Consider the following 24472-nt stretch of genomic DNA (forward strand, 5'->3'; position numbering starts at 1 on the left):
CTGAACCGCACTGACAGATGTATTTTGATTTTGATCGAGGCGTTTTGCGAGCGTTTGCGGGAAAACCGTTAGGTGGTGAAAAAAATCAAAAACTCCTAATTCACTATTCAAAAAATCAAAAGGTAATTGGTTGCTCTCAAAAACAAAATGATTCAAATGTTAATGTATTTCTTTTTACTCAATTTTAGGTGAAAGATCGCATTTTAAGTCCTGGCGCCTATTAAAATTTGCGTGCTGCCGACCACTGAAATGTCTGTTAAAAATGTTATCGATAATAAGATGCCGTTACGATTTATGGATTACCGGTAAGTGTTTTTATATTTTTTATTGTGTTATTTGGACTATAGTGTTGTGAGAAACCCCTCATACACGCATATATCCGCTTATAAAACATCACCATTTATTTATCTTCTTATTAATCTTATCTTCATTGCATTGGACCTACCAATATTTTGAATTTAGTAATGACTTTTGAGCCCTAAGGGAATATTACGCATTAAATTAAAATACTAAATAAATTATTATACTAATATATTAAATAAGTCAAAAAATAAAAAATGTAGGGGAACGCGTTATTTGGAAGCCCTGAAAACATTGTTATCTTATCACCTGCACAACCTGACTCTATTGCAGTATACTAACACTTTTTTCGCTAGTATTACTTTAAAAATCAACCTCAGTGGTTGCATTTAAATAGCAAATTTAAATTTTTGGACATGTACGTAAACATCAATCGCCATTACCAGTTTTTCTTTAAAAATAAGACTTGTTATAAACAAGGTTTTACTTAACATGTTCAGTGCGTAAAAATTGACATTTAACGGGGTTTTTGTGAAAGATGAGTGTAATTTTCCGAGTAATTGATCAGTTCTAAGGAATGTGCTACCACATTTGTCTGACGTCATGTGTTTTATAGGGATAACGCCTCGTTCTGTATCTTACATACATACATACGTAGATAAGATAACCCATATCATTCCAGTTACCCACATTTGTTAACTAATGTCAAAATTTGGTTTGTTTACATGCATGCTGTGTAAACGAACTCGGCAATTTTGTGTTATTTGATATTTTTTATTTGATATTATTATATTTTGATATTATATATTTTATTTGTAGATTGGTTGAAAAAGCAATATGATTTTGGGCTACTGGAATTTTTTCCTAGCTGTAATCACTTTACAAACGATTTCCCACGGATCTGCACAGATAAGCACTGCAAACAACACTTTAAAGGCATCAAATAACTCAAAGTAAGAAATGCTTAAAAAATTGTGCTTGAGAAGTTATTACTTGGATAGTTTGCTAATATTGTTTGTTTTCTTAAATATGTCTCTTCCCTCAGTATTTTCTATAAAGACACATTAAATAGCTCTTCGACTGACGTGCTGGACGCCTTAATATCCTCAACACCGGTTGCAGCTGAAACATATTCGACGGAAGCCACTATAACTATTACAGGTGCTACGCTCCCAAGCCTTGTTCCTGCTCAAAGTCCTGTAGAAAATCCTGCGGACTGTTCGCAGCGGGAAAAATACAGAAAACAGCCAATTGCAACAGAAACGTCCCGTTTGAGAAAATGCTGCCCACATGGAGAAAACCTAAACATAAATCGGGAAAATCAGAGCGATTCCATGTGTGACAACGGACTTTTACGCTTTGAACCGACTGTAATAAGTGCAGTTCTGTATGATAACTGCATCGAAGATTTGGAGATTGAGACTAAGCTGGACTACGACATTGGAAATCCGTGTAACAGGTATGTGATCGAGAGGAAAAGTTCTGATATTAAATATTTTAGCAAAGAACACATTCTTCTGCAAATGTAGTTCTCTCTTGTACGACGACGAGGAGGACGTTTTCTTCGTTTTACAAGACGGTTCCCTATTAATCGTCGACAAATTTGGCAACGAATCGTACACAGTGAAGGAGCATTATTGCTTGGATATTGACAAGTCAGGTCACTTGTTTGCTTTTACATGTGTTACCCAAGTGGAAGAACAAATTGCCTTCGCTAAAGTAAGTCAATGTAAAATGAATTTCTATTACCAATGGATGAATATTATTTCAGGTCATTTTTTTTGCTGTTCTGATGCTTATATCTATGCCCTGCCTGCTTTTAGTTAGCTATTTGCACATGAAACTTCGCTTATTGCGCAACTTGCATGGCCTGTCGTTAAGTTTGATGTCCTTGTGTTTGGCGTCCGGGTACTTTGTGCACTCCGTGGTGCACATATATGGCATCCCGAACCAAGGATTTATTGGCTACGTCATACAGTTTTGTATTTTGAGTTATTTCTTCTGGTACCTATGCATATGCTTCAATGTTCTCTTGAATGTGTGGTACAAGTTGCCCTGCTGCATTCAGTGTTCAAAGAGCTGGGCCACCTTTAATTTTGCGTGTTACACAATTTTTGCTTTTTCTGGACCGGCCACAATAGTCGCACTTACTGTTCAAAAGGGATTGCCTGGAATGCCGTCTTACTTTCTGCAAGGCAAGTAATTAACGGAAAGAATAATAATCCAGAATGTAACTAATAATAGATGTATTATTTAAAGGCCTCACGGAATCCATACGAGACTCCCAACGTTACTTTATTCCTCCAGTGTCTACTATACTTTTTCTCAGTTTTTTGGTAAGCACTTTTTCCTACCAGTTTTTGGTTTTCTGCAACTCTACATTCTTAGATTAACGTCATATCGTTCTTCGGATTTCAACGTATAAGCGGCGAGGCTGAAAAAAGTATCCAGGGGAGAAATGGTTTGTTTGACAAACAAAAATATGAAGATGTTAAGAAGGAGTGAGTGTATTTATTATTGTCTTAAGACATCAAATGATTTTAATATTTTGCCATTAGCGCCAAATGCGTCAGCTTACTTGGAAAGATAATGGTCGTAAGCTGGATACTCGAAATAATAACGTTTTACTCTGGCTCGAATTCTAATTACCTTATACTTTGCGACATGGTGAATGGACTTCAAGGAGTTTGGGTACTGCTTATTTTTGTCGTCGTGCGAAGGCGCCGCACAATAATATTGAGGTGGTGGTATGATCGTGGTTCCCACGAAATTGAAGGCACAGAGATGCAAGCTCTTAGTAATAGTCCCACATAGATGTACAATTCTAATACATTACTTCAAATTTACGATCGCCGTGAATATAACATTAATTTTATAATTATATTAAATCAGGTTTATTTGATTTCTTTATAAGCAAAGCCAATTGATAAGAAAGGAGACTAAAACTGTGAAAAACATTCAAATGTTGATCTGCTCAATTTGATACCCTTTAAAAGATTATTTTGTTCCGGGCCATGACCAATCAATTTCCCAACCATATTTGTAAAACATTTACATACTGGAGGAAGATGGCGTGAAAAAGTAAACACTTCAAATTGTGTAAATTGTGGTTTATTTAAACTTATATAAATATTATTAAATATTAAATGTTTGCTGTCACTTATATGGTCATATAAAGTTAAATAGTCAATTTATTGTAAGAATGTTTTACCATCTTTGCTAATACTCTAAAAGGAAATGTGTAATTATGCGTGCGTTACCAAAATGAGCCATTTCTTTTTTTTTTTTTGTGGATTGCGATTGTTTTGAATTAAGATACGAAGACAACGCTTTTTAACGTTTCTTAATACGGCGATTTCATCATAAGAATAATTGTGTATTTACATGTTATATGCTACGTATATGGGATCCAGTTGGTCGGCTAGAAAACCATCCCGTAAATGCATCCGTTGCTTTTCGCCTCGACTATTGATAGGCACCACACCTAGACACAAAATGTACCACAATTAATATTCAAAATCTAAGTCCATGGACACACTCATTTTACAAACCTGGATCAACGACCACTACAACGCCAACTATAAGCTGATGATCTTCTAATACTGTGTTTGTGACCAAGGGAACCAAATCCAAAGCTTCTGATTCATTGCCGTCCAACTCGACCACAACGACTAATAAGTTAGTCCAGGTGAACACGGCGCTGAATAAAAAAATAACTTGTGATTCTTTCAACAAGTACGTTTTTAAAGTCTTACCACTCAGCAATTTTTTTGTGACAGCGCATTACCGAATTTTCGATATCAATTGGATGATAGTTCATGCCACGTAAAGAGATCACTTCATCAACAGCTCCGACGACATACACTGCGTCGTGTAGTTCTTGATCATTAGAATTGCTTGCGCCGCCTATTAGGCTATGCTCGGAATTTCCACCCAGAGAGACATTTGAAAAATTTAATTGCAATTGACTTATCGAATTCAAAGATTCCGTATCACTATCGCGACTTGCCACACTTGGTGTGGTCTCGTCTAGTAGGGATGCTGATTGAGAACATTCGGTGCGGCGTAGGAATCCTAAGTATCCAGTACGTGCATATAGCTCTGAGGTGGCCCCAGTTACTAGTTTTGCGTTGAAGTGATCATTGTAGTCAGTTTCGTCACCATAAATTGTAAAGTATCCATTTGCGTTGTGAGGAGCTTGAACCTGAAAATATTCATGAATTAGTTTTGTTGGGATGAATATGACTTTAGCAAAGTGTTACCCAAATTTCTCCCAAATGCGAGTCGCCACAGTGGCCCTTGGTTTCGGGATTAGCTATTATCACTTTTACTCCTGGTAAAAGTTTACCCGATTCAATTACACACAACGAATTTGGCGCTCCACGCTCCACCAAAGCGACTCGGTTATTTCGCAATGCTCTCATATCCACGTACACCTGAGCACTTTCCGCAGAACTAGCTCCTTGGACACAAATGGCTGGATTTACACGACATCCAAACGAAGTTGACACGCAGCGAGTATTCAGTCCAAGGGCTTGAAAGAGCTTGCAGAACTGCTGGGTCAGTTGCACTCTAGGGCGCTCTTCTGCCACCACGACACACGTCCGTACACATCTCAAATCTATGTTTCGTTGCTTTAGGGATGGTATAGAATTGCTGAGGGCTTTAGTACATAACTCTATTACACCATATGAACAGAAAGTGTCGCGAACGCGGTGTTGCGAAAGAGTTGACAGCCATAAACTGGGATTTGCTTCGACCTCGTAGGGCGCGATAAGTATAGAATGGTGGCCACTATATACTCCGATAAGAGTCCACATTACAAATCCAAGGCCGCAGTACGGATCCAAACATAAAGCAACATGTCTAGAAGGGTACAGCTCACAAGCCAATTTTAAACTGGCGCACAGACTAGAGAGAGATCTGTTGGATAGGCAGACATGAATACAATCATATTTTTACAATTCAAATCGATTAATTTACCGATGCGTAATGTTAACACCGCTAAGACGTCCACAAGTTGATACGCTAAAGTCCAAATAGGCGCTAGAGTCAAAGGAGACCGTGGCTATGCCAGCATATTTGCGTTTTGGGTTGTCATCAATATCTAATATAGGGGGCCATGTCTTTGGGTCAATGGAGGTTGCGGCCTCCCGAGATTTTAGTAACTTAATAATCGGTTGTATGGAGAGTACAATGCCACTTTTAGAGACATCAACAATCATCCGAACAGTGGGTAATGTGGTATTTAAATTTTGTGGGTGAGGAGGCCGAATGGTTATTGGTATTGCACCCAAATATAGGCATCCATAAAATGCACACAGCAAATCAAGTCCTGGAGGAAATATTAGCGCTGCGGGAAAATCGGAGTAAATTAACATTCATACAGTGTGTACACAGAACAACTTACCAACGTGGTCTCCTGGCTCAATTCTTCCTCGTTCCTGTAACAATGCCGCTATCTTTTCTGCCCGCTTATGTAATTCAGAGCATGTCAGTGTTTTCGCGATGGCACCTGAAACGCAAGTCTAGAATTCGTTTATGTAAAAAACGAACCAAACTTACCCTTAGAGTTCAGCAGTGTAAATATTATATGATCGGGCGAAGTGTTTGCTCGCCAACGCAACACACCGGTTATAAGTTGAGGCTGTTAAAGTTTGGACAATTTTATACTCGCATTTTTTTACAGTAGAATTGTGTTGACCAACCTTTCTTTCGCAATCTTCTGCTAATCCAACATCCCGTCCATGGGCTTCAGCAAGGCGATTGCCCTGAACTAAATTTCCAACCATCACAGAGGCTGGTCCTACACCCGTGTCTGTAATACCACATCCAGATGATGAGCTTAATTTTGCGGCAGTTTGCACACCTTATTTGTTTGAGGAATGGTTAGTAGTAGAATGATTTATCGGTTTTGTACAAGGATTCGTTACAGAAGTGAATAATTTATGCGATTTCATTAGTTATGTTGGCATTTGTGTTTGTTGTCGATATATTACAGTGTTGTTATTTGGTTTTTGCAGTGAGTGTTGATGTGGTCATAGAAGTAATCGCAGCATTGTTGAAGGGTTGGTGGTTAAAAATAGAGGAAAGCAATATTTGTATTTTATTAAGGTAAATAAAGCACAGAAAGTCCAACAAAGCCAATTTGTAAGAATTTTTCAAAGCCAAGCATTCGCAGAACTTACCTTGATGTAATTCCCGTGGCTTTGGTAGATTGGTAACACAAGTGTGTGGGCACATTAAAACATTCGCTGGGTGGAGGGATCCCTCCAAAAATCTTCGTCGTGCTTCGCATAAATGTATGCCCCCAAGAGGAGTCTTGGGCAAATGATTCGGTGGCACCAGTGCCAGGCAGTAAATTCCCACTTGATGAATGGAGTCTACTGCTTGCAGAACACGTGACATCCATTGGAAACTTTCTTCCTCAGAGCAGTCCGGACGTTGCTCAGCAATGACGCACACGCGTTCGTCACGCAAAACTTTAATGCTGAATACAGCAATGCGTCCTCGGTAAATAAAGCGCATTGGCTCCACTGCTAATACTGTGGCAATAATGTCATCCGCATTGTGCTTTCTGCCGGTAACGGTCATAAGACCATCGCGGGAACCGCACACAAAGACCAAGCCACCCGGGCCAAGGAAGCCCAGTAGACCTGATCTAACGTAAAAGTCTTCGCCAATTGGTTTGGAAATAATGTTCACCGTGCCGTTTCCATCTTTTGGTTGTTCCAATTCTTCCAATAAAGGCTGAACTTTAAAAGTAGAATTTGTCATTCCGTCGAGACCAAAATAGCTGGCGCTCGTGGACCCGCTAGTAACGCATATTTCGCCGACTTGATCGGTTTTGCACAGCACAGGGGGTCCTTCCGATCGAACAACCACCATTTGTGCAGCTGGCATAACTTGACCACAGTCTTGCAAAGTGAGTGATGTTAATGAGTCTTCACTGTCCACGCGAACAACTCCATGTGATAGTGCTGCCATTGAAAGCACACCACGTCCAGTAGCTGATGGACTAAATCCACAAGAGCCCCGCCCAGGACGCCGAAGGGAAACAGTAAATACTTCAGAGCTACTGGCGCATGGACAAATCGCATCTGAGCGTAATCCTTTTGCTTGGAAAACACTCAAGAACTGGTCACATGAGGATAACGACCAGGGGTTGGCTCCATCGGCTACCAGCAACATACGTAGAGAGGAAAGCGATATATCCTTATGATCTTTTGTAGCGAGTAGGCCCCAATGTAGATCACGGCTCTTAACCAAGCAACAAGAAGCTCGGTGTTTTGTTATTAATTGCATCCAGCTCGATGGACGCAGTTTCATCAATGCGTATGGTATGAAAATAACATGCATACCATTCAAGACGGAAGTCAAGACCGAATGCCATAAACCAACTTCACGCTTGAAATCCAGGACACACACAATTGTTTCGCCTTCGGTATAATGGCAGGCCATAGTCAAAGCACGGCAATGATTGATCATCGCTGCGCGAGTAACAGTGACACCTGTAAAGCAGATTTATAATGTGTATGCTCATATGTGGATACTTGGGTATGTTGGACTTACCCATAACACTGCCTTCCTTATCTGTCGTGTATTCTATATAAGCTGCAGCCGAATCGTCGACCCGTAAATTGCCAACATTGAATTCTTTAGGCGGCTTAGGTAAATGCTCAGTCACAAACCACTGCAAACGTGGCCAGCCCTTTAATTTAGCTATTTCCCCCGTGGTGGTTGATTTAGGAAGACCTTTTAAGCAAGCTTCTGAGGTAAGAGCTACAGTTATGCCACAAGAACTCAATAAAAAGCCCACTTGCTGGGGAGGTGTATCCGAGCTAGACAGCGGCAATTCTATTGGAAGGGGTACCAAACCCCGAAACATACAACCGTACCAGGCTGTAATGAAACTGTAAGTTATCTGATTAATATTGGATACAACTTAAAATACATCAAAGATATTGGTTAGGCATAGCTTGAAATGAAGAATATCTAAGGAGTGATTATAGGCCAACACACATACTAACCTTAAGGGGTCATTATTAGGGTAGACCAAAGCAACACGATCGCCGGGCTTAAGTGTTACTTGCTCAGGACCCTTGCTAAATATTTTTGTGGACAAGGCATGGGCAATCTTTTGTGCGCGCGAAAGTAGCTTGCCATATGTCAAGGTAGTTGTTATTTTACCATTCGGATCAAGCACTGTAGCCATGGGACTTTTAAACGAGTTTGTGCCATATCGTTGGAGTGCGCATTCGAGCGTTCTTGGAAGGCCTGCAGGTATGGATAGCTGCTCGCCTTGCACAGGAGTCATTGTGCTGCCTTCCGGCTTGGGAGCATTGGGATCCTTCGTATTGGCAGCAATTTCCAGTTCAATGTCGTTGTCCTCATAGAACTCCGGTAGTGGGCGACGCTTGGGTCTTTTAAGGGTGTTAAGAAGTTGCTGAATCTTAGCCGACACTTTCCACTTGCCATTGGCATCTGCCTCGTTCAGTTCATTTTGAGAAACATTAACATATCGAGTCACTCGATCTGCAGCACGATGTGCATTATTAAACTGTGTGATATCGGGAGCGTTGTCTAAAATAATAGAAAAAATTACAATATAAATAAATAAACAAAAATCAAAATACAAAAAACACATGAACTACACCTTTATGGATTTTATTCATTTTTTTTCAATTGCTTTAAACTACTTACATTGTTTTTGTTTGAACGCTTTGTCCGAAAAGTCATTCTCTCGCTTGTATGCAATTGGCGGACAGTCGGCGCTTAAAGATTCTGAAGTTGGCTGTGTAATAAATAGTTAATAAATTAGCACATATTGCTCTGTTTAAGAGACCAAAAAAGGAAATTAAAGTTTTTATACCCTTACAGTAACTATAAACAAAAAATTACTCACAAGTGGAGGTAAGTTTTGCGGAGGACGCCTTTCTGGAGCGCTATTCGGTGCCGTATATTTCTGATTTGGAATTTGGTTCTGCTTTACATCAGGCCGCGCATGCTGTTGTGAACCCATCGATGATTCACGAATGGGGGGTTTAATTATCGGTTCGGGTGGCAGTATGCTATTGCTTATATGATCCCGCGGATAATTGTACTCCTTGTCGGGCGAAATTGTTTCCTCGGGTATGGATTCGTCATCCGTCGATGAGTCCAGCTCATCATTGCATCCAGGGCTTCGGTTTAATACAGATGTGCGCTTCGATGGCATTGGAAGGCTGGGTTTTGGCCGTCCCTTGAGAGCTGCAAGGGCCTGTTGCACGGCCTCTTGTCGTACTTCTGGGGGTCAGATGCTCAGAGTAAAATGTAGTTGCTTAAAGGGTGATCTACTAACCAGAATGATAGCGTTTCTCATTGTGCGTCACTTTGCGCTGTGTGCGTCGTTGACGATGCTGACTATTATTGGACTGCTGATTCTGAAAAGCACTTGGCTCGCGAGTGTTCTGATATCCGGGATCGCCGACTGCTCCACCCTGCGGTCGCATATTTTCGTAGCCGGGAGCTGCAACATTTCCGCTCTGAGGTGTCGATGACGACCCCATGGCGGATTGCTGATGGAAGTCGATTTTTTTGGAATGTCTTTGCTGAGAGGAGGACAGGGAGGGCACCTCCGTCACATAGCTGTAGCCCTCGCTGGACACAATGACGCCGTCGTTATTGATGTTTCCGTGGTTGTTGCTGTTGTTGGCATTTTTAACGTTGTAGTATGGCGGTGGCGGTGTACTTTTCACTTTGTCGCCTGTGCACAAAAGGAAGGATCAGGAGCTGGTGACGACGACCAAGTACCAAAGTTTGCGAACATACCTTCTTGCTTCTTTAGGAACGGCTGCAGCAGCTTCGCCCTTTTCTTTTCGTAGCCTTTCTGCGTAATGTCACCTAGAAATGCAGATGGAAATATTTCCTTATCGTTTAATATGTCCGCTGGGCGTTGTTGTTATTGGGAAAACGTGGAATAGCGACCTAATCGTGTACTTAGGCTGAGAGCCACTGCACACAACACACACACTTTTCTTTTAATTGGTGCCCGACTATATGTGAGTAGCATTCAGCGAAAGAAAAGCCGAGCACAGCACTTGTAACCCCAATTGGGGCGACAATTACCCAGACTACAGACGTACTACATGTACGTCTGTTAAAATTTTCACGCGATTTCCACAACTCAGTCCCACATTAACAACAATATTCTATTTTCGTGTGTATTGCAAACGGGCTCAAATTCAAATAGGTATACCTTCCGACAGCTCCAAGTCCAGTTCGGCGAGCTTCTCGCGAACGTAGCCAGGCAGCGAGGCAGTGTGCTCCATGGCAGAAGAGAAGAGTAGCTACAGGGTTTTATTCTGTCCTCTTACTTAGAGGACTCGTCTAAATTTTGGTTGGTCGCAGTGCACAAACACACCCAGACACCGCTACTTTCCCACTTCGTTGTCAAAAATCGATCGATTTGCCATTTATTTTATTTCACATTTTGCCGACGCATATAAATACATCCGTACTTGCGCAGCACCAGTACTTTGGTGAGTAGGAAAACACGATAATTATGAATGTCTTTTACGAATTTGCACAATGAAAGTAAACAAAGAAAAATAGCAGTACAAATCGATTTTATGAACTAGCGAAAAATTGATAACTATTTCTTCTGCCCCAACAGCCGTGGCCTTTTTCATTTTTCGAGACGCGGTCACACTGGCCAAGTAATCGAAACTCGTATTTAAGGCCTATTTTGAAAGAAATTAGACATACAACATAAATAATTAGATAGCTGTCTTATTAATTACTTTAGTCGCTCAGCTCTTCAATTTCAATTCGATAATAGGAATTGGTCCTATTTGCTACGTAGCCCTGAAATACTGTATTTTGCGAGTATCGATGTCTGCCAGTCCATAAAAGGCGGCGATAATCAGATTCGGATTTGAGGACAAAAACAAGAAAATCCTGGGTACGATTAGTTGAGAAGAACTACTAATACTAGTCCTGCCAAATCAATCCACATTATTTCCCAGCCGGCTGCCTACACGCGTGCGTTTTGAGCAAAGCGGTAGTATCGATTTCGGTGCCATCGATAGTTTGCGATCTCCATTAAAATGCGTGAGTTTATTTAAAAAAACATTAGCTATACAACTAATTATTTCTACGTTGCAGAGAACTTGAAGATCCAAGAGGAAGTCAACTCTTTGATGGGTCTAGGCCAGCACTACGATGAGCAGTTAAAGCTGGCAAGCCTCGAGCTGGGCGATTTCTCGGACGATGATCTCGCGCTCCTTGACAAATGCGTCCAATATTATTCACTTCTGCACATCCACGACTTCAATCTGAACTACTTGCGCGACTTCTACTACGCCAAGAAGCGGGAATGCATAGAAAACCGGCAGACCGCAGTGCAGCAACGCGTAGAGCTGCAGCGCATCCTGTCGTCCATCGATGAGGTGACTAGGGACGTAGTCATGTTGGAGAGGTATTGGTGAACCAATCCCGTTAAATTTTGAATCCGAATCTGACCCAAACCTTTCTTCTGCAGATTTAAAGGTGCTGCGGAAGAGCGGCTCATCCCGGACATCGTCGTTGTGCAGCGAAACAGTCAGCAGCTGGCAACAAAACAGGCCCTACTGGACAGACAAAAAACCCTGACGATTCCAAAGGATTTCAACATTGAAAGTGTCATCGACAAGGTTGACTCACTGGAGCAGCGCTAATGAAGTGTACTGCTTTTGTTTTTAAAAAATTATTTAATTGTATTTACTCAGTAATGCAAAAACACTTTACAAAAACATAAAATCTGCAAATTTAAAAGATGAATGTTGAGGTTTACAAGTTTGGAACGCTTCACACAATCAGAGGATGTTCTCTTTTGGTTATTATATTTTACGGAGCACACGCACTTTAAAAATGTTCCAATTGTTGCTAGGTTGTGTCAAATATTTATTTAAAGGATCATGATTGAAAAACTAGAAGACCAAATAATAATTTGCCAGCTGCTTAAAGCATACAAAAAGTGTACCGTGTTCTTCCATGCCATTGCTCATATGTATGTATTTGTGTATTTCCAATGTGGTATATGTATCATATATATTGGTGTATAGATAGAATTAGTAATTTCATATTCTTTAAGTTGTTGCTTGTTGTTATGTATATAAAGGGCGGGTATGTGGCAGACAATCTTTTCGGCTAGCAACGCGCTCCACGCCACAGGCCTACTCCACGTTTCCAGCCATCTTTTAGCGGAACTCGGGCGCATCATCTTGCGTAATGTCACCGTACTTCCAGATGACCAGATGCGCGGCCCGAGCTGCTTCCTGCGCAACTTTGTACTGGTCCACTAGATCCTTGAGCTTCCGCTCCCCACGCTCTTCGGCCAGAACGAGGCCCTCGGCTACAAGCTGCTTTCCAAAATCGGTTTTAGTAGTTGGATCGCGAAGAGTGGCCAAGTGCGGCGACCCAGTCACCTTCAGCTCGACATTGAGTTGAACCTTATGGTTCAAAACGTCCTCGGAAAAGGCACGCAAAGCTTCTTCCTTATCTTCGTTGTCAGTTGGCAGTGCGACTAAGGCCAAGGTATACTCCGTGGCGTAGGGTTTTTCGCTGCTGAAGGCTGGAGGCAGGGCTGCCAAACGGTTGGTGGGAAGTGTCTAAAAAGGGAAATGAGTGTTTATACTTTTAGAAAAAATCACACACAGTTTAGGTTTAAATGTGTCGCAACTCGAAGACTTTTGAAGCGTGGTTCTGGCGCCCCCAGCTACTTTGTGCTCTTGTTTCTTGCGTATTTAAGCCTGCTACTTTGGACAAAGGCTGACCCAAAATATATGGAACTACCTTTGTACCGTTGAAGAGGATGCCACACGACTTGAAACGGGGAACACATTTAACGCAGCTGTAGAGTTTTGCTTACGCCATCACGAATCGTATAAAATCATTCGATGAAGCCTATTTGATTTGGCAAGCTTATGACTCATGCGTTTCACTTTAAGCCGGAAACGGATCTAAGGAACTTGCAGAGATTGAAATGTTAGTCGAAGGAACACTTACCTCCTTGTTTCCATAATCGATGTACAGAACGGTAGCGTTACTGCCTTGAACGCGTTCCACCTTGGCACGGTACCACTGATTATCAAGTGTAAACTGAGCGGCTACTAGGTCACCACGCTTAGGCGTGTACGATCCAGCGATAGGAGGGTTGGACTGGAAATCGGCGTGAAGCTTGCCCATCAGCGACTCTAGCTTGGATCCGCTCTCCACAGATTGCGCGAAGAATGTCAGAGTTTCGGTGATCTCAGTAACAATTACGTTCTCGTAGTTGACTTTGCGCTCCGCCACTACCTTGTCCTCCTTTTCTTCCTCGGTGACAGTTTTTTCTTTAGGCACTTGTTCCACGTAGTTTTTCCAGATGTTCTTTTTGGCGGCCTTGGCACGGTCTTCAGCACTCTTCAGCTGGCGGTAGTACTCAGATTTCTCAGCACTGAAGTGCACTTCCGCAAGACCCTCTTCGACAAGAGCAACTGACAGGTTGGCCCCGCTGTCCGTCCAGAGCCAACCAATCACTGAAGATCCTGCCTTGTCGGTGGTGTCGATATGCACAGAAACGTCGCGTTGCAAGACACGCTCCCTGGTAAAGGTCAAGGCCTCGTCGCCAAATGGTTCTCCTTCTTGGGCAGGAACGCCATTAAGCGCTGGACGTGAGGAACGCGGGCATGAAATACCAGCAAGCAGGAATGTGACCAGGCAACTGTCTTTCGGCACGAAGATTCTGAGGCGGGATCCGCTGGCGACAAACTCGACAATGGCTTCAGTACGCAGAGCACGCTGCCACGATGGCAAGTATTGAACTTTAATTCGGGAATGATCAACAGTCAGGTCATTAACTCGCAGTGTGGCGTTGTCCTTCTTTGCATGCAGTCCCTTAAGCCCCTTGATGGCTTGCTGTTCGGCAGCAATCAATTGATCATAGGCGGAAGATCTCTGATCGTCGTCCTGGCGATAGCGAACACATGTTGCCAAACCTTTGGCTACCATTGCCTCAGCCACGTTTTGACCGCCAATCGAGACGGTGTAGCAGTATTTCTCAGGGAAGTTTTCGCGCGGCGGTGAAATGTAGTCCAGGTTGCACTGAACTTTTTTATCAATCAGTTTTTTACGCAGAAACTCACGGGCATCGAACATGTGTGGAATTTCGTAAAGTGGCCTGTAATTCTTTCCGCGAGGTGGAGCCTTAACAATTTCCTCGCCATCGGTGCCTACCACAGCGCGTTGGTCGCGCGGCGGCCTGATAGACGAGAAGAAAACCTTCTTCACTTGTCCATTGGAAAGACGTACATTAATAGCATCGCCATTAAAGACTTCCACCACTGTTCCAGAGAAGTCTTTCTCCTTTGAGTTAAAAACAGGAGTTTTAGCTTGGTAGTCCTGCCATTGGCGCAGACGCTTCTCCTTGGCAAAACGCTCCGCAGCGCGCAGTTTATCAGTGCCTAAAAAGAAGAATCAGACGTTTATTAGTTTCAGTTGAAATCCGAAAAATAGTTAATAGATTTTGATGTCGACGGGGTGAAATGAACGCAGCGACAATGATCAGTCACAAAATTCTTGGAATCCGTCGTTTTTCTGGCAGCCGATTGCAAACAGTAAACAGCACAATCATAGGTTATTTACCAATTTAGTGCTGTGCTGTGCAAGCGAGCTGCGAACTTAATTTGAATAGATTCGGAGCTTACCAGTCTTCATAACAGCCATAGACCAGTCCACACACTTGGCAAGTCCCTCTCGTAGGAGTGATTCCGCAATGTTTCCCTTGGGATACAAAATAGTCCCAATGAAGTTGGAGTTGTTAACCGATTCCAGGCGGATTTCCACATCGCGTTGCAACAGGCGGGTTTCCACATAGTAGCGAGCCTCGTCAGCAAACGGCACCTTTACACTCAGGTCAGGCTTGCCATCAGCATCCAACTTGACTCCTGGGCAACGAATGCCCGAAATCATTAGCGTTATGTAGTGGAAGTCTGGCAGCAAGAATGCTCGGACAGTGGAACCATCACGCACGTGCTCGATGATCGCCTTAACGGGGTTTCCTCCGTAGATGTCAACCAGGTGTGCGGGATTCTCATGCGCCCACTTAATATTGCGAACCTTGTCGACGGCATTAGCGGTGGACGACCATTTTCCGCGGCCTGCTGCACGCGCCTGGTCCTCCAACTCGATGAGGGTTTGCTGCTCGGCAGTTGGACGTCCCTCGCGACGGACCGACACCAGGCCCTCTCGGACAATCGACTCGACCACATTTTCACCGGTCTCTTTGTCCTTACCGATCCACACGAAACCGTACTCCCGGTTCGAGTTGGCAGGCTTGTCAAACGTGAAAGTCACCTCCACGCCAATCAACTTTTTACGCAAGAACTCCCGCGACTCCCAGGCCCAGGGCTCGTCCTTGGTCTCGTCTCCGCCAGCGCCAGGACGACGGGCCAACTTCGGGGCCAAAACATGCGAGAAAGTAATTTGCTTCTCCGGAGGCGGGGCACCCTTAGTTGCGCGAATTACTACAGTGTCGCCGGAGAGAACCTGAATAAGACCGAGGAGTGAGGTTAAAATCCAATGCACGTGTGGGATGACTAGAGGTGGAATGGTAACGATCGCCCTATCGGATCTAGGTCCAGTGTGACCAAAATCACTATCGATATGTAGACTATTTTAGATCGACTCATGTGAAATTGGGAGTTCCTTTTTTTTTAGCCGTTTTAATGTTTTTCGAAAGAAAAAACCCTCAATTAAAGGAAAAATAAACAATCGAGTCTAGCTAATGCATGGATGTGCTATTCAACTAACAAAACACGTGCAGTTCCCAACAGACAGCGCCTGCGCAGAAATCTTCTTGGTTGGTCCTATGGAAAATGTGAGCCATGGTATTTTATTGAATTTATTCGTACTGCAAATGCATTCCGTTAATCCAACTGAAAACAAACTTGTTGCCAAACCGGTTTAGGGTGCCCAAAACTGAAGCATCGTACAAACGCACAGGGTATCTGCTCAAATCTGAACTAAATACAAAAATGCTACATAAAAAGAAAACAATGGTTCTGTTTTGAGAGCAAACACACAACTCCTAAGGGGAAACATGCAAGTTAGTGTTGCTTATGAGGGCGTCAGCTATTACCTGTTCAATCAACAGGTTTTTTCAATTGGGACAACGTCCAAGAGCAGACTGAATGAATTTCGATGTATTCTTTGGTTGCAATGTGCCGACGTCACCAAAACCAGATTACGCCCGTAAATCTCTTTAGCCAGTGGGAACTAAGTTGTTATCACAGCCGTGGGCAACAGAGCTGACTGAAAATGGCCTGTGAACTTTGGGCGCTGGCCACAAAGCTAGCCAGAAGTAAAAGTAGATGATGAACTACCCGCACCCAGGGCCAGTTACATTCATAAATTTGGGCATTGGGTGCCGACACGGTCTCCTCAAGGAGGTTAGAAACGAACCGTTCGGCACACAAATCAATTCTCAGCAAGCGCGTACGGCGGACGAAAAGAGCTGCATGCTCGTAATACAGTTTTAGAATGCCGGTAATGGTTAGAATGGGGACGTACGAGTTACCCCACCAGTCCCTCAATATCAACAACAGACAGAACATTAACCGCCAAAGAGGCAGCGTCGAAGAAAATCTGCCAGCTTGGCACCTACGATAACTTTCATTTCTTTGGATCGGACGAGCGTGTGCAACGTGTCACACACGCACAGAGTCTATACGCGTCTCCCTCGCACTTGTCAGAGTTGCACTAGAGCTGCTTTGGCAGGCGGCTGCCGCGTTTGCCACGCCGATAGAAGGATAGTACCTTTTAGTTTCACCGAACATTCTTTTCAAGGAGTCTGCGCACTATAATCCTGAGCCTCGAGCTTCTTCCCAGAGTAGTAGACCAATCCGACTTACCTGCTTCACAATGCCGGACAACGACTTTGAGGGCGCTGGCGGGGCGTCTTTTGCTCCGGCAGCTGTCGCGGTGTTCGCTGCTGTTGCCATTTTTTCGATCGAATGCGGGGGAGATACTAGCAGAGGGCCGTGGCACTAGGCTTCAATAGCGGAATATTGCGTTGATTGCGTTTCGGAGCTAAACACCGCTTTCAACCTAATGAAGTTTGACCAAGAGAAGAACCGCTCACAAAATCTAAAAAATTTTCTCTGAAGTGACCGTGCTGGCTAGAGCTGGGAAAAGTCAGCACTATAATATCGATATTTTCCTGACGTGAACAGCGGGGCTTGTATTTCGATAGCAAGTGTTAAATTTGATACCTTAAAAAAACCTTGTTTTCCTGTCACTTTAAGAACTAGCTAGTTGATAAAACAACAAGGACAGAAAATGTGGAGGGACTTAGGAGCTTTAATATTAGTACATTTTTTTATATTGTTCTTTGTATATATTTAATTTATTCTTAATTTAACTGAGGAACATTGGAGTGGTTCTCATTATTTCTATACTCTTTTGTTTCATTTTACAAATATTTTTGTCAGTTTAACGAGTCCATACATATGTAAATTATGAAATGTACACTTTAAATTTATCTGTGTGGCAGCCTTAGTTGTTTACATTGCCGGCCTAGGTATCGATAGATTAAACCGTTAAAAGAGTATCGCCATCGATAAAGGGTCGCCGCCAGCTGTTCGGCGAATGTTACGTGATTTCTTAATTGTTACTTTGTTAAAACTCGAGTAAAATGAATCAAGCCGATGTAACAAAGCTCATGTCACAGCTGCGTATAGCGGTCAGACCCAATAAGCGTAACCTGAAGAATGCTGATGGCCCGGAAGGGCGGCTGCTGAAGCTGCGTAAGACCGTAACTGCGTTGGTGAAGCACGAGCGAATTGAACTGTTCTACAACCGCGCCGATGAAGCTCGTGGCTACGCCGAACTGGTAAGAGACCATCGGCCGTATACTAATGGCGGTAGTCCAACTAAAAATGCATCTCCTCGCAGCTTATTTCCAATGCCATACGCCATGGGGACCGGCACCAAGCCACCATGGAACTGGCGGACTATTGGCTGCTGGAAAAGCAACTGGTTCATAAGCTCTTCAAGGTGCTGGTGCCGCGCTACGAGAACTACAATGTGTCCTACACTCGCATGTACAAAGCCCCTCGTGACTATCCCGGCATTTACTACAGGCGGTCTGTGCTGGAGCTTCGGGGCAATCCCTACCCTTCACTGGCAGCGGATCAGTCTCAGAACCGGAATCTGCTGCACAATGTGCTTCTTGACGAGGCGAGAAAGGAGTTTAGGCGTCAAAAACTGTCGGAGTTAGTCCAATTATAGGTCCTTTCACTAGCCGCCTGTTTATTTAGTTGATTACCAAGCAGGTTGTCGCTTAGAATTCACGTAAGACTTAAAAGCCTCTTTATTATAAATGTATGTATACACAAAAATTATTGTTTGAATTAAGAGTTTAACTTATACAAACGACTAAAGTTTACTGACATTGCAGTGATTGAAGTAATCCGGTTTCCAATCTGCTGAGTTACAGAATTTGAATTAGAATGATTAAATTTCTAAACGGATAACTTACCCTTTCCCGTAAGACAGGCATCCCGCAACATTTCACAATTGCTGTAGAAGAACTGGTGCTCATTTGTCGACGATGCGCAGACAGGCAGAAACGGATCACAAGTGGTAATAGTACTGCAGCTCGAGCTGCTGCTCAATATTGGCAGAGATACAGACAGCGCGAGAAACATTATAATGTTGAAGATCAGGAACCAAGCAAAATAAATATTCATTTTGGATGAACACGCAAGATTATGATTTACTATCATATTAAATGACATCGTCACCTAGAAATGCTTTCATAGCAGCAACGAGATTGCGAGCGAATCTTTCTTCACAGTTTGATCTTTATATATATTTATTTATTGAGAAATATGATCCGTTAAAGTAGATCTGTACTTTCCACTCGGTCACAGAATGTAAAAACCGAATTTGGCTGCCGACATGAACATGGGCTATCTAACAACTGATAAGCACTGGGGGACCTACGCGCTGATGCATACTAATTCGCTCATGTTCCTGAACCCCAAAGTTACCATGGAAACGAGCTCGGAACACTGGCCAATGAATCAATGATAACTTCACCTCTATTTTTCACCGGAAGCTTTTGTTCGTTTCCTCCCAGAGCTCGGTATGAATGGGGTTGTTCAACTGAGTGGAACCCAGCGTTCTTTGTAGTTTCGCGTACATATAATCCGACCGGCCATGTATGTTTGTCAACTAGTTGCACTTTGCAGATGAAAAGGTTTATGGAGAGCCTGTTTAATGGATTCTTAAAACTCGAGTAAAATTACCCACACCGATGTTACAAAAGCATGTCACAGCTGCGTGTAGCGATCAGACCCAATGGTAAGAGACCCCGGCATTTACTACAGGCAGTCTGTGCAGGAGCTTCGATGCCATCCTTGTCCTTTTGCCAAAGGCGACAGAGAATAAAATTAAGTATAACATTTCATGAAGCAGATTTATATTTCAGAGTGTGCAATGAAATAATCTAAAATAATAGTATTGCATCGTAAAGTGACGTGTAACTATATAATCTGATCTTGAAAGCTAGCTTCCTAAAAGTTGCAACTCCCAAACCTTCAACTCAGAATATGTTTATATCCCTTATAAACTATTTAACTTTTAGATGTAAAAGTTTCCAGTACTTCAATGCATATTTTGCACCTTTACAAGGAGCTGTCGTGGTGCGTCATCAATTTCATGGTTTAAGGTGCGGCTGCCGAACAGACCGACAGTATGAACACGTGAGGCCGGGTCTCTTAATTACATTTGCATTATTAAATTTTATGACAGCTGTTGGGCTCAATAACGCCTACGTACTGACCCCAGGTCGCAGGTTATGGGGCGTTGCAATTCCAATTAAAACCCCGCTACCTTTGACGAAGAGAGGAAAGCATTTGCATTTTGCGGCATGGAAGGCACAGATTTGTTGCCGACATGCTTCCACTACTATTGAATCCTTTGATCAACTTACTTCGAAAACTTCTCCAACAGGTGATTTTTGGGCCCAAAAATGAGGAACCAACCTGAATACATATAAGATAACACGGAATTTCTTGACTTGCACCTGACATGTGGTATGTGTGGTTGTTGTCAAGACATGGGCGGTGCATCGATGTGCCCGCTAAGGAGCACACGACGACCAAACGAAGACCAATCGTAATAGGGTGGGGCTGGCATAGTGCTGCTAAGGAGCAAGGGTTTGCTTTCAGCAAATATTTAGTGCGTCATACGTTGATAATGCAAATAGAACATATTGACCGAACAAGTATTTCTACTACATCACGTGAACGACAGAGTGTACATGCGACATTTTCTTGCAGGATATTGTGGGGCGTCTTCTATAACTTTCATAGCATGCGAATTTGTAAATAAACATGTTCGATTTCCCCAAGCAGACTTTGTACGCCCCTATTTCTGCCTAGATTGTGGTCCACTGTATCCAGTTGAGCAGCATATAATCCAGGATAAAAATAGAATGTAAAATATTTATGTTTAGAACTTGCGCAGCTCATTGATGAAAGCCAAGCGCCGGTGCGCACTCTCTCAGTTCAAACGGCCAAAAAGGACATGAAGGCGAAACTAAACGAGAAAAATCGAGAGAACAGGCTTCCTCATGAGCATAAAATCCTGCAAGATATTATACATGCCGTGGCCTTTTATGCTGCTGTTCTTATATCATTTCATTCAGTTTCGAAGAGTCGTGCAACGAGAGCAGTTGATACCATTTGTCCTTAAAACAAATTCTGCGCTGTGTCTGAGTCTGGAGTTTTCCTGTGTGTATAACTGACGGTTGGTCTCCAATTTTATAGGTTGTGTGCCAGTGAAATTTGAATAAAAGTATTAGTTTACGAAACAGCTGGAAAAACTGCCCCATAGTAAACTAGCAACCTGTGCAGAAAGTGGAAACATTGAGAAAAAATCTAAACTTATGAATATTGATGAATTTCCTTGGTGCAAATGTGTCGTGTGTGTATGTTGTACCCCTGCGGGCAAAAATGTTCTTTTCTAATAAAAATGAACTCTTCGATTCACTTTGTTCAGCTACATAAATTCATTCTAACTAGAATTCTCGTAAATGTATCTACCATCATTTTTCATTGAGGAATGGGTTTTTTTTCGCAGTGGGCAGCAGCAGAAGTCGCACCATGAGAATTAATTGCAACGCGCTTTTACTGGCATCGCTAGTGACCTGGTCGGGGGTGATGTGTAGCACGGTACTGGGCACCACAGAGGGCCAGGAAACACCGCTAGCCCTTCCCGTGGCGGAGCAGACCCAGCCCACCACGGCCATACAAGGAGAAGTATGGGAGGAGGACGATCACGAAGTGCTTATAAGAAATGAACGGGGCACCAAGAGCGACGGTGAGTCAGGGGATGGTTGAGCCTTTGGGGGTATTGGGAATCTGTGTGAGAGCTTTTCTACCAGGAGCTGATTTAATACGCTGTGGTACTGTTCTTCCTCAAGGTTTGTCGTGTCGATATGGCAAAAATCCGTGGACTGAGTGTGACACCAAAACTAATACGCGTTCAAGAACATTGACACTAAAGAAGGGCGACCCAGCATGCGACCAAACGCGAACCATTCAGAAGAAATGTAAAAAAGGTAATAAGAAAGCACCCCTCGTGTTCCCCTGTAAAAAGGACTCATGCCAATTATCGTATTCACCCCTCCCCACAGCATGTCGGTATGAAAAGGGATCCTGGTCGGAATGTGCAACCGGACAAATGACTAGAGCTGATAAATTGAAGGCGAGCAGTGATCCCTCCTGCGAAGCCACGCGGGTCATCAAGAAGAATTGCAAGCCCGGAAAATCCAAGGACAAAAGTGCCAAGGAGCAGCGAAAGAACAAGGATAAAGGTCAGTTTGCTAGTTTTGAATTTTAAACAAAACATTAGAAAGTGTGGATGTGATGTAAATTGAACTCTCGAGCTGGCGAACTCGTATGCGTTCGGGGATTTATCATAGATACATATGTTATATGACTATGAAGATAGATTCGGATAGAGTTAATTGTAATTTTTATAAACTTTCACGAGCATTATATCCAATCTTCTTTTATTTACATGCAGCTGCTCGCAAAGGACGCGTTTAAGTGATATCAAACTCGATTATTTTAATTCCAGTGTTATTTTGTTTGACTCCAATGCAAATAACTAAAATTGATTTTTTTAATTGAAAACTGAAAAATCGTAACGACGTTAACTGTCTGCTATGTATACCCAAAAGGCATTTAAATAAAATGCACACATTAATTAATGTTGTAGTTTGATTTTCAAGCAAACGATAACCATAATATAAACGAAAGCTGTACGACGTAATAGAAACCTTGTGGAGTCTAACATATGTATGCAATGCAGAATAAAATATATTCATACAATACCATACCATACCAACATAAATACGAACTAATTTAGTTTACTACCCAATGAAAGTCACACGTACATCCAAGCCCACAACACCCATCATTATCTGAAATGATAAAATCTGTAATGGCAGTTGCCGCATTGAAATAAAGGATAATTCTTAAATACAGCTCCCTAGACTGTGTGGCTGTTTGATCCCCTTCATAAATTTAGCAGCGTTGTTCTTCAATGGAATTTAAATAATATTAACCGAAAAATCGGAATGAAACCCAAATAAATAAGGAATACTGAAAACATTTTTTCATTCGCAGATAACAAATAAATAAAACACTTAGTGTAAATATTGTAAAAATAAAGACATACTGTAGAGAAAAAATTTCTGAAAGACAAGGAATGAGACGCGACGGTCTAAACACAGATCCATCGTAGTTGCAGTGTAGGCAATTGGCATTTTAAAGTAGTTTACAACTCACTTTTACCGGGTACAATTAACATATAAATTTGGAAGTATGATTCCCAAAACTAATATACAAGTCGAGATGCAGACATACTTACATACTTACATACATTCATATATATTCTGATCAAAAATGTACCATTTCAAAGACATGGTTTATCTTTTTAATAAACACGTACATATATAAACTTAGAGCGTTAACTACGAATTAATGTATTTATCTGTAAGCAGTTTTACAACCATACCCGTGCATTCATAACTACAAAGTCAAGAAGAACAACAGCTCAGTCACAGCATTCAAATAAAAATTCATACCATCATCCTTAGGGGCAGTTGTCTAAGTCTTTGAATTCCGTAAGGAACAGCATTAAAGCTACTCCCCCAAAGTGAAGTGAAATTTGTTTACGTACGTATACAACACAAGAAAAAGTAAATGAACTTTAATAAATACAAATATTATGAAATAAAAAACTACCATTTTTAATACAATATGCACTCGGTTTATGAACATGAATTTCGCTATGAAACGAATCAATTGCGTTGCTACTGCGAAGATATTCGTATCTTTCGGGTTGTTTGTTATGCTGCGCTTTTAACTGCGTGCTAGCAGTTCCTTTTTTCTGAGGAACGACCATGCGCACTTCGACTTTCGTGGGATAGAAGTGGTAAGTCCGGCTTTTTCTTAAAGGTACTAAATGATGTGGATAGGCATCCGCAGTACGGGTTTCAGTGGGCAAGTCTGGAAGCTACAAAAGTTCATACATGTGTACATACGGATGTTCGGATGTTGCGGTAACATAAAAACATAAAAACATTAATGGAGCTTAGATTGGAATCGAACAAGGAAACTAACATACAATTTTTTACAAATCATAGTTGCTCATTTGGTACTCGATACTCGAAACCTTTCTCGGTTCTTTTTCATTTCATACTATCGCCTTAAAGTTGTTTTAGCAACATGCATACATTGCGTTTTTTCATTTTCATTTGCCTCGTCTGCGTCCGCTCTTTGTTTTTGAACCAAAGTAAATCTGACTCAGAGAAGTCACTCAAAACATGTTTGGCTGAGCTCTCGGATTCAAAGAGGAACTCCGGGAAAAATATATGCTCAACATATACATATACTCAAAAGTGGCTCAAAACTGTATCTATTCGTATTTTGATATACACAATAATAAAACTGCTCGGGGAACGAAGAACTCCAATCTGTTACACAATGCCTGGTCATTGTTTACATTTAGCTTACTTGTGTGCTTATATGCACCCATGCACATAGATAAAGGATGGCTTATCTTATCACAGACGAAACAGCGGAGCTCGCAAGAA

General features: G+C 42.2%; 7 protein-coding genes across 9 annotated transcripts; 4 read left to right on the top strand and 3 right to left on the bottom strand.

The window, feature by feature from the left end:
* Positions 1 to 12: 12 nt before the first annotated feature.
* Positions 13 to 3420, top strand: LOC6544856 (probable G-protein coupled receptor Mth-like 14). The gene is made up of 9 exons (XM_001970959.3): positions 13 to 122; positions 189 to 305; positions 1120 to 1253; positions 1346 to 1759; positions 1830 to 2019; positions 2072 to 2495; positions 2560 to 2636; positions 2689 to 2801; positions 2859 to 3420. Exons 3-9 carry the CDS (start codon positions 1138 to 1140, stop codon positions 3112 to 3114), a joined length of 1590 nt encoding a protein of 529 aa, XP_001970995.1. The 5' UTR covers positions 13 to 122; positions 189 to 305; positions 1120 to 1137; the 3' UTR covers positions 3115 to 3420.
* A 124-nt stretch (positions 3421 to 3544) lies between these two features.
* LOC6544857 (disco-interacting protein 2) lies at positions 3545 to 10970 on the bottom strand. 2 transcript variants are annotated; one of them, XM_001970960.3, is made up of 16 exons: positions 10538 to 10970; positions 10111 to 10182; positions 9641 to 10045; positions 9206 to 9585; positions 9004 to 9094; positions 8331 to 8883; positions 7873 to 8213; positions 6489 to 7811; positions 6009 to 6169; positions 5866 to 5947; positions 5711 to 5815; positions 5284 to 5653; positions 4563 to 5223; positions 4056 to 4504; positions 3852 to 4000; positions 3545 to 3784 (listed from the first exon to the last, which is right to left on the bottom strand). In XM_001970960.3, the coding sequence occupies exons 1-16, from the start codon at positions 10608 to 10610 to the stop codon at positions 3681 to 3683; spliced, it is 5319 nt and encodes a 1772-aa protein (XP_001970996.1). In that variant the 5' UTR covers positions 10611 to 10970; the 3' UTR covers positions 3545 to 3680. The 2 variants fall into 2 exon arrangements, with proteins under 2 accessions (XP_001970996.1, XP_015013585.1); XM_015158099.2 differs by having other exon boundaries at positions 6009 to 6118; positions 10538 to 10939.
* Positions 10971 to 11154: 184 nt separating this feature from the next.
* LOC6545130 (augmin complex subunit wac) lies at positions 11155 to 12098 on the top strand. Of its 2 annotated transcripts, XM_026977065.1 has the most exons (4): positions 11155 to 11242; positions 11307 to 11391; positions 11446 to 11758; positions 11822 to 12098. In XM_026977065.1, the coding sequence occupies exons 2-4, from the start codon at positions 11388 to 11390 to the stop codon at positions 11994 to 11996; spliced, it is 492 nt and encodes a 163-aa protein (XP_026832866.1). In that variant the 5' UTR covers positions 11155 to 11242; positions 11307 to 11387; the 3' UTR covers positions 11997 to 12098. The 2 variants fall into 2 exon arrangements, with proteins under 2 accessions (XP_026832866.1, XP_001970997.1); XM_001970961.3 differs by having other exon boundaries at positions 11165 to 11391.
* A 104-nt stretch (positions 12099 to 12202) lies between these two features.
* LOC6545131 (staphylococcal nuclease domain-containing protein 1) lies at positions 12203 to 17531 on the bottom strand. The gene is made up of 4 exons (XM_001970962.3): positions 17211 to 17531; positions 15006 to 15846; positions 13327 to 14762; positions 12203 to 12929 (listed from the first exon to the last, which is right to left on the bottom strand). Exons 1-4 carry the CDS (start codon positions 17298 to 17300, stop codon positions 12519 to 12521), a joined length of 2778 nt encoding a protein of 925 aa, XP_001970998.1. The 5' UTR covers positions 17301 to 17531; the 3' UTR covers positions 12203 to 12518.
* A 329-nt stretch (positions 17532 to 17860) lies between these two features.
* Positions 17861 to 18735, top strand: LOC6545133 (39S ribosomal protein L17, mitochondrial). The gene is made up of 2 exons (XM_001970963.3): positions 17861 to 18190; positions 18253 to 18735. The coding sequence occupies exons 1-2, from the start codon at positions 17993 to 17995 to the stop codon at positions 18586 to 18588; spliced, it is 534 nt and encodes a 177-aa protein (XP_001970999.1). The 5' UTR covers positions 17861 to 17992; the 3' UTR covers positions 18589 to 18735.
* Positions 18717 to 19380, bottom strand: LOC26526159. The gene is made up of 2 exons (XM_015158747.2): positions 18839 to 19380; positions 18717 to 18782 (listed from the first exon to the last, which is right to left on the bottom strand). Exons 1-2 carry the CDS (start codon positions 19095 to 19097, stop codon positions 18736 to 18738), a joined length of 306 nt encoding a protein of 101 aa, XP_015014233.2. The 5' UTR covers positions 19098 to 19380; the 3' UTR covers positions 18717 to 18735.
* A 1607-nt stretch (positions 19381 to 20987) lies between these two features.
* Positions 20988 to 23466, top strand: LOC6545134. Its single transcript, XM_001970964.3, has 5 exons — positions 20988 to 21114; positions 21448 to 21687; positions 21791 to 21928; positions 22004 to 22183; positions 22396 to 23466. The coding sequence occupies exons 2-5, from the start codon at positions 21471 to 21473 to the stop codon at positions 22416 to 22418; spliced, it is 558 nt and encodes a 185-aa protein (XP_001971000.1). The 5' UTR covers positions 20988 to 21114; positions 21448 to 21470; the 3' UTR covers positions 22419 to 23466.
* The last annotated feature ends 1006 nt before the right edge of the window (positions 23467 to 24472 follow it).

Source organism: Drosophila erecta, unplaced genomic scaffold (genome assembly GCF_003286155.1).
Source record: "Drosophila erecta strain 14021-0224.00,06,07 unplaced genomic scaffold, DereRS2 tig00000021-arrow-pilon, whole genome shotgun sequence".
Taxonomy (NCBI): domain Eukaryota; kingdom Metazoa; phylum Arthropoda; class Insecta; order Diptera; family Drosophilidae; genus Drosophila; species Drosophila erecta.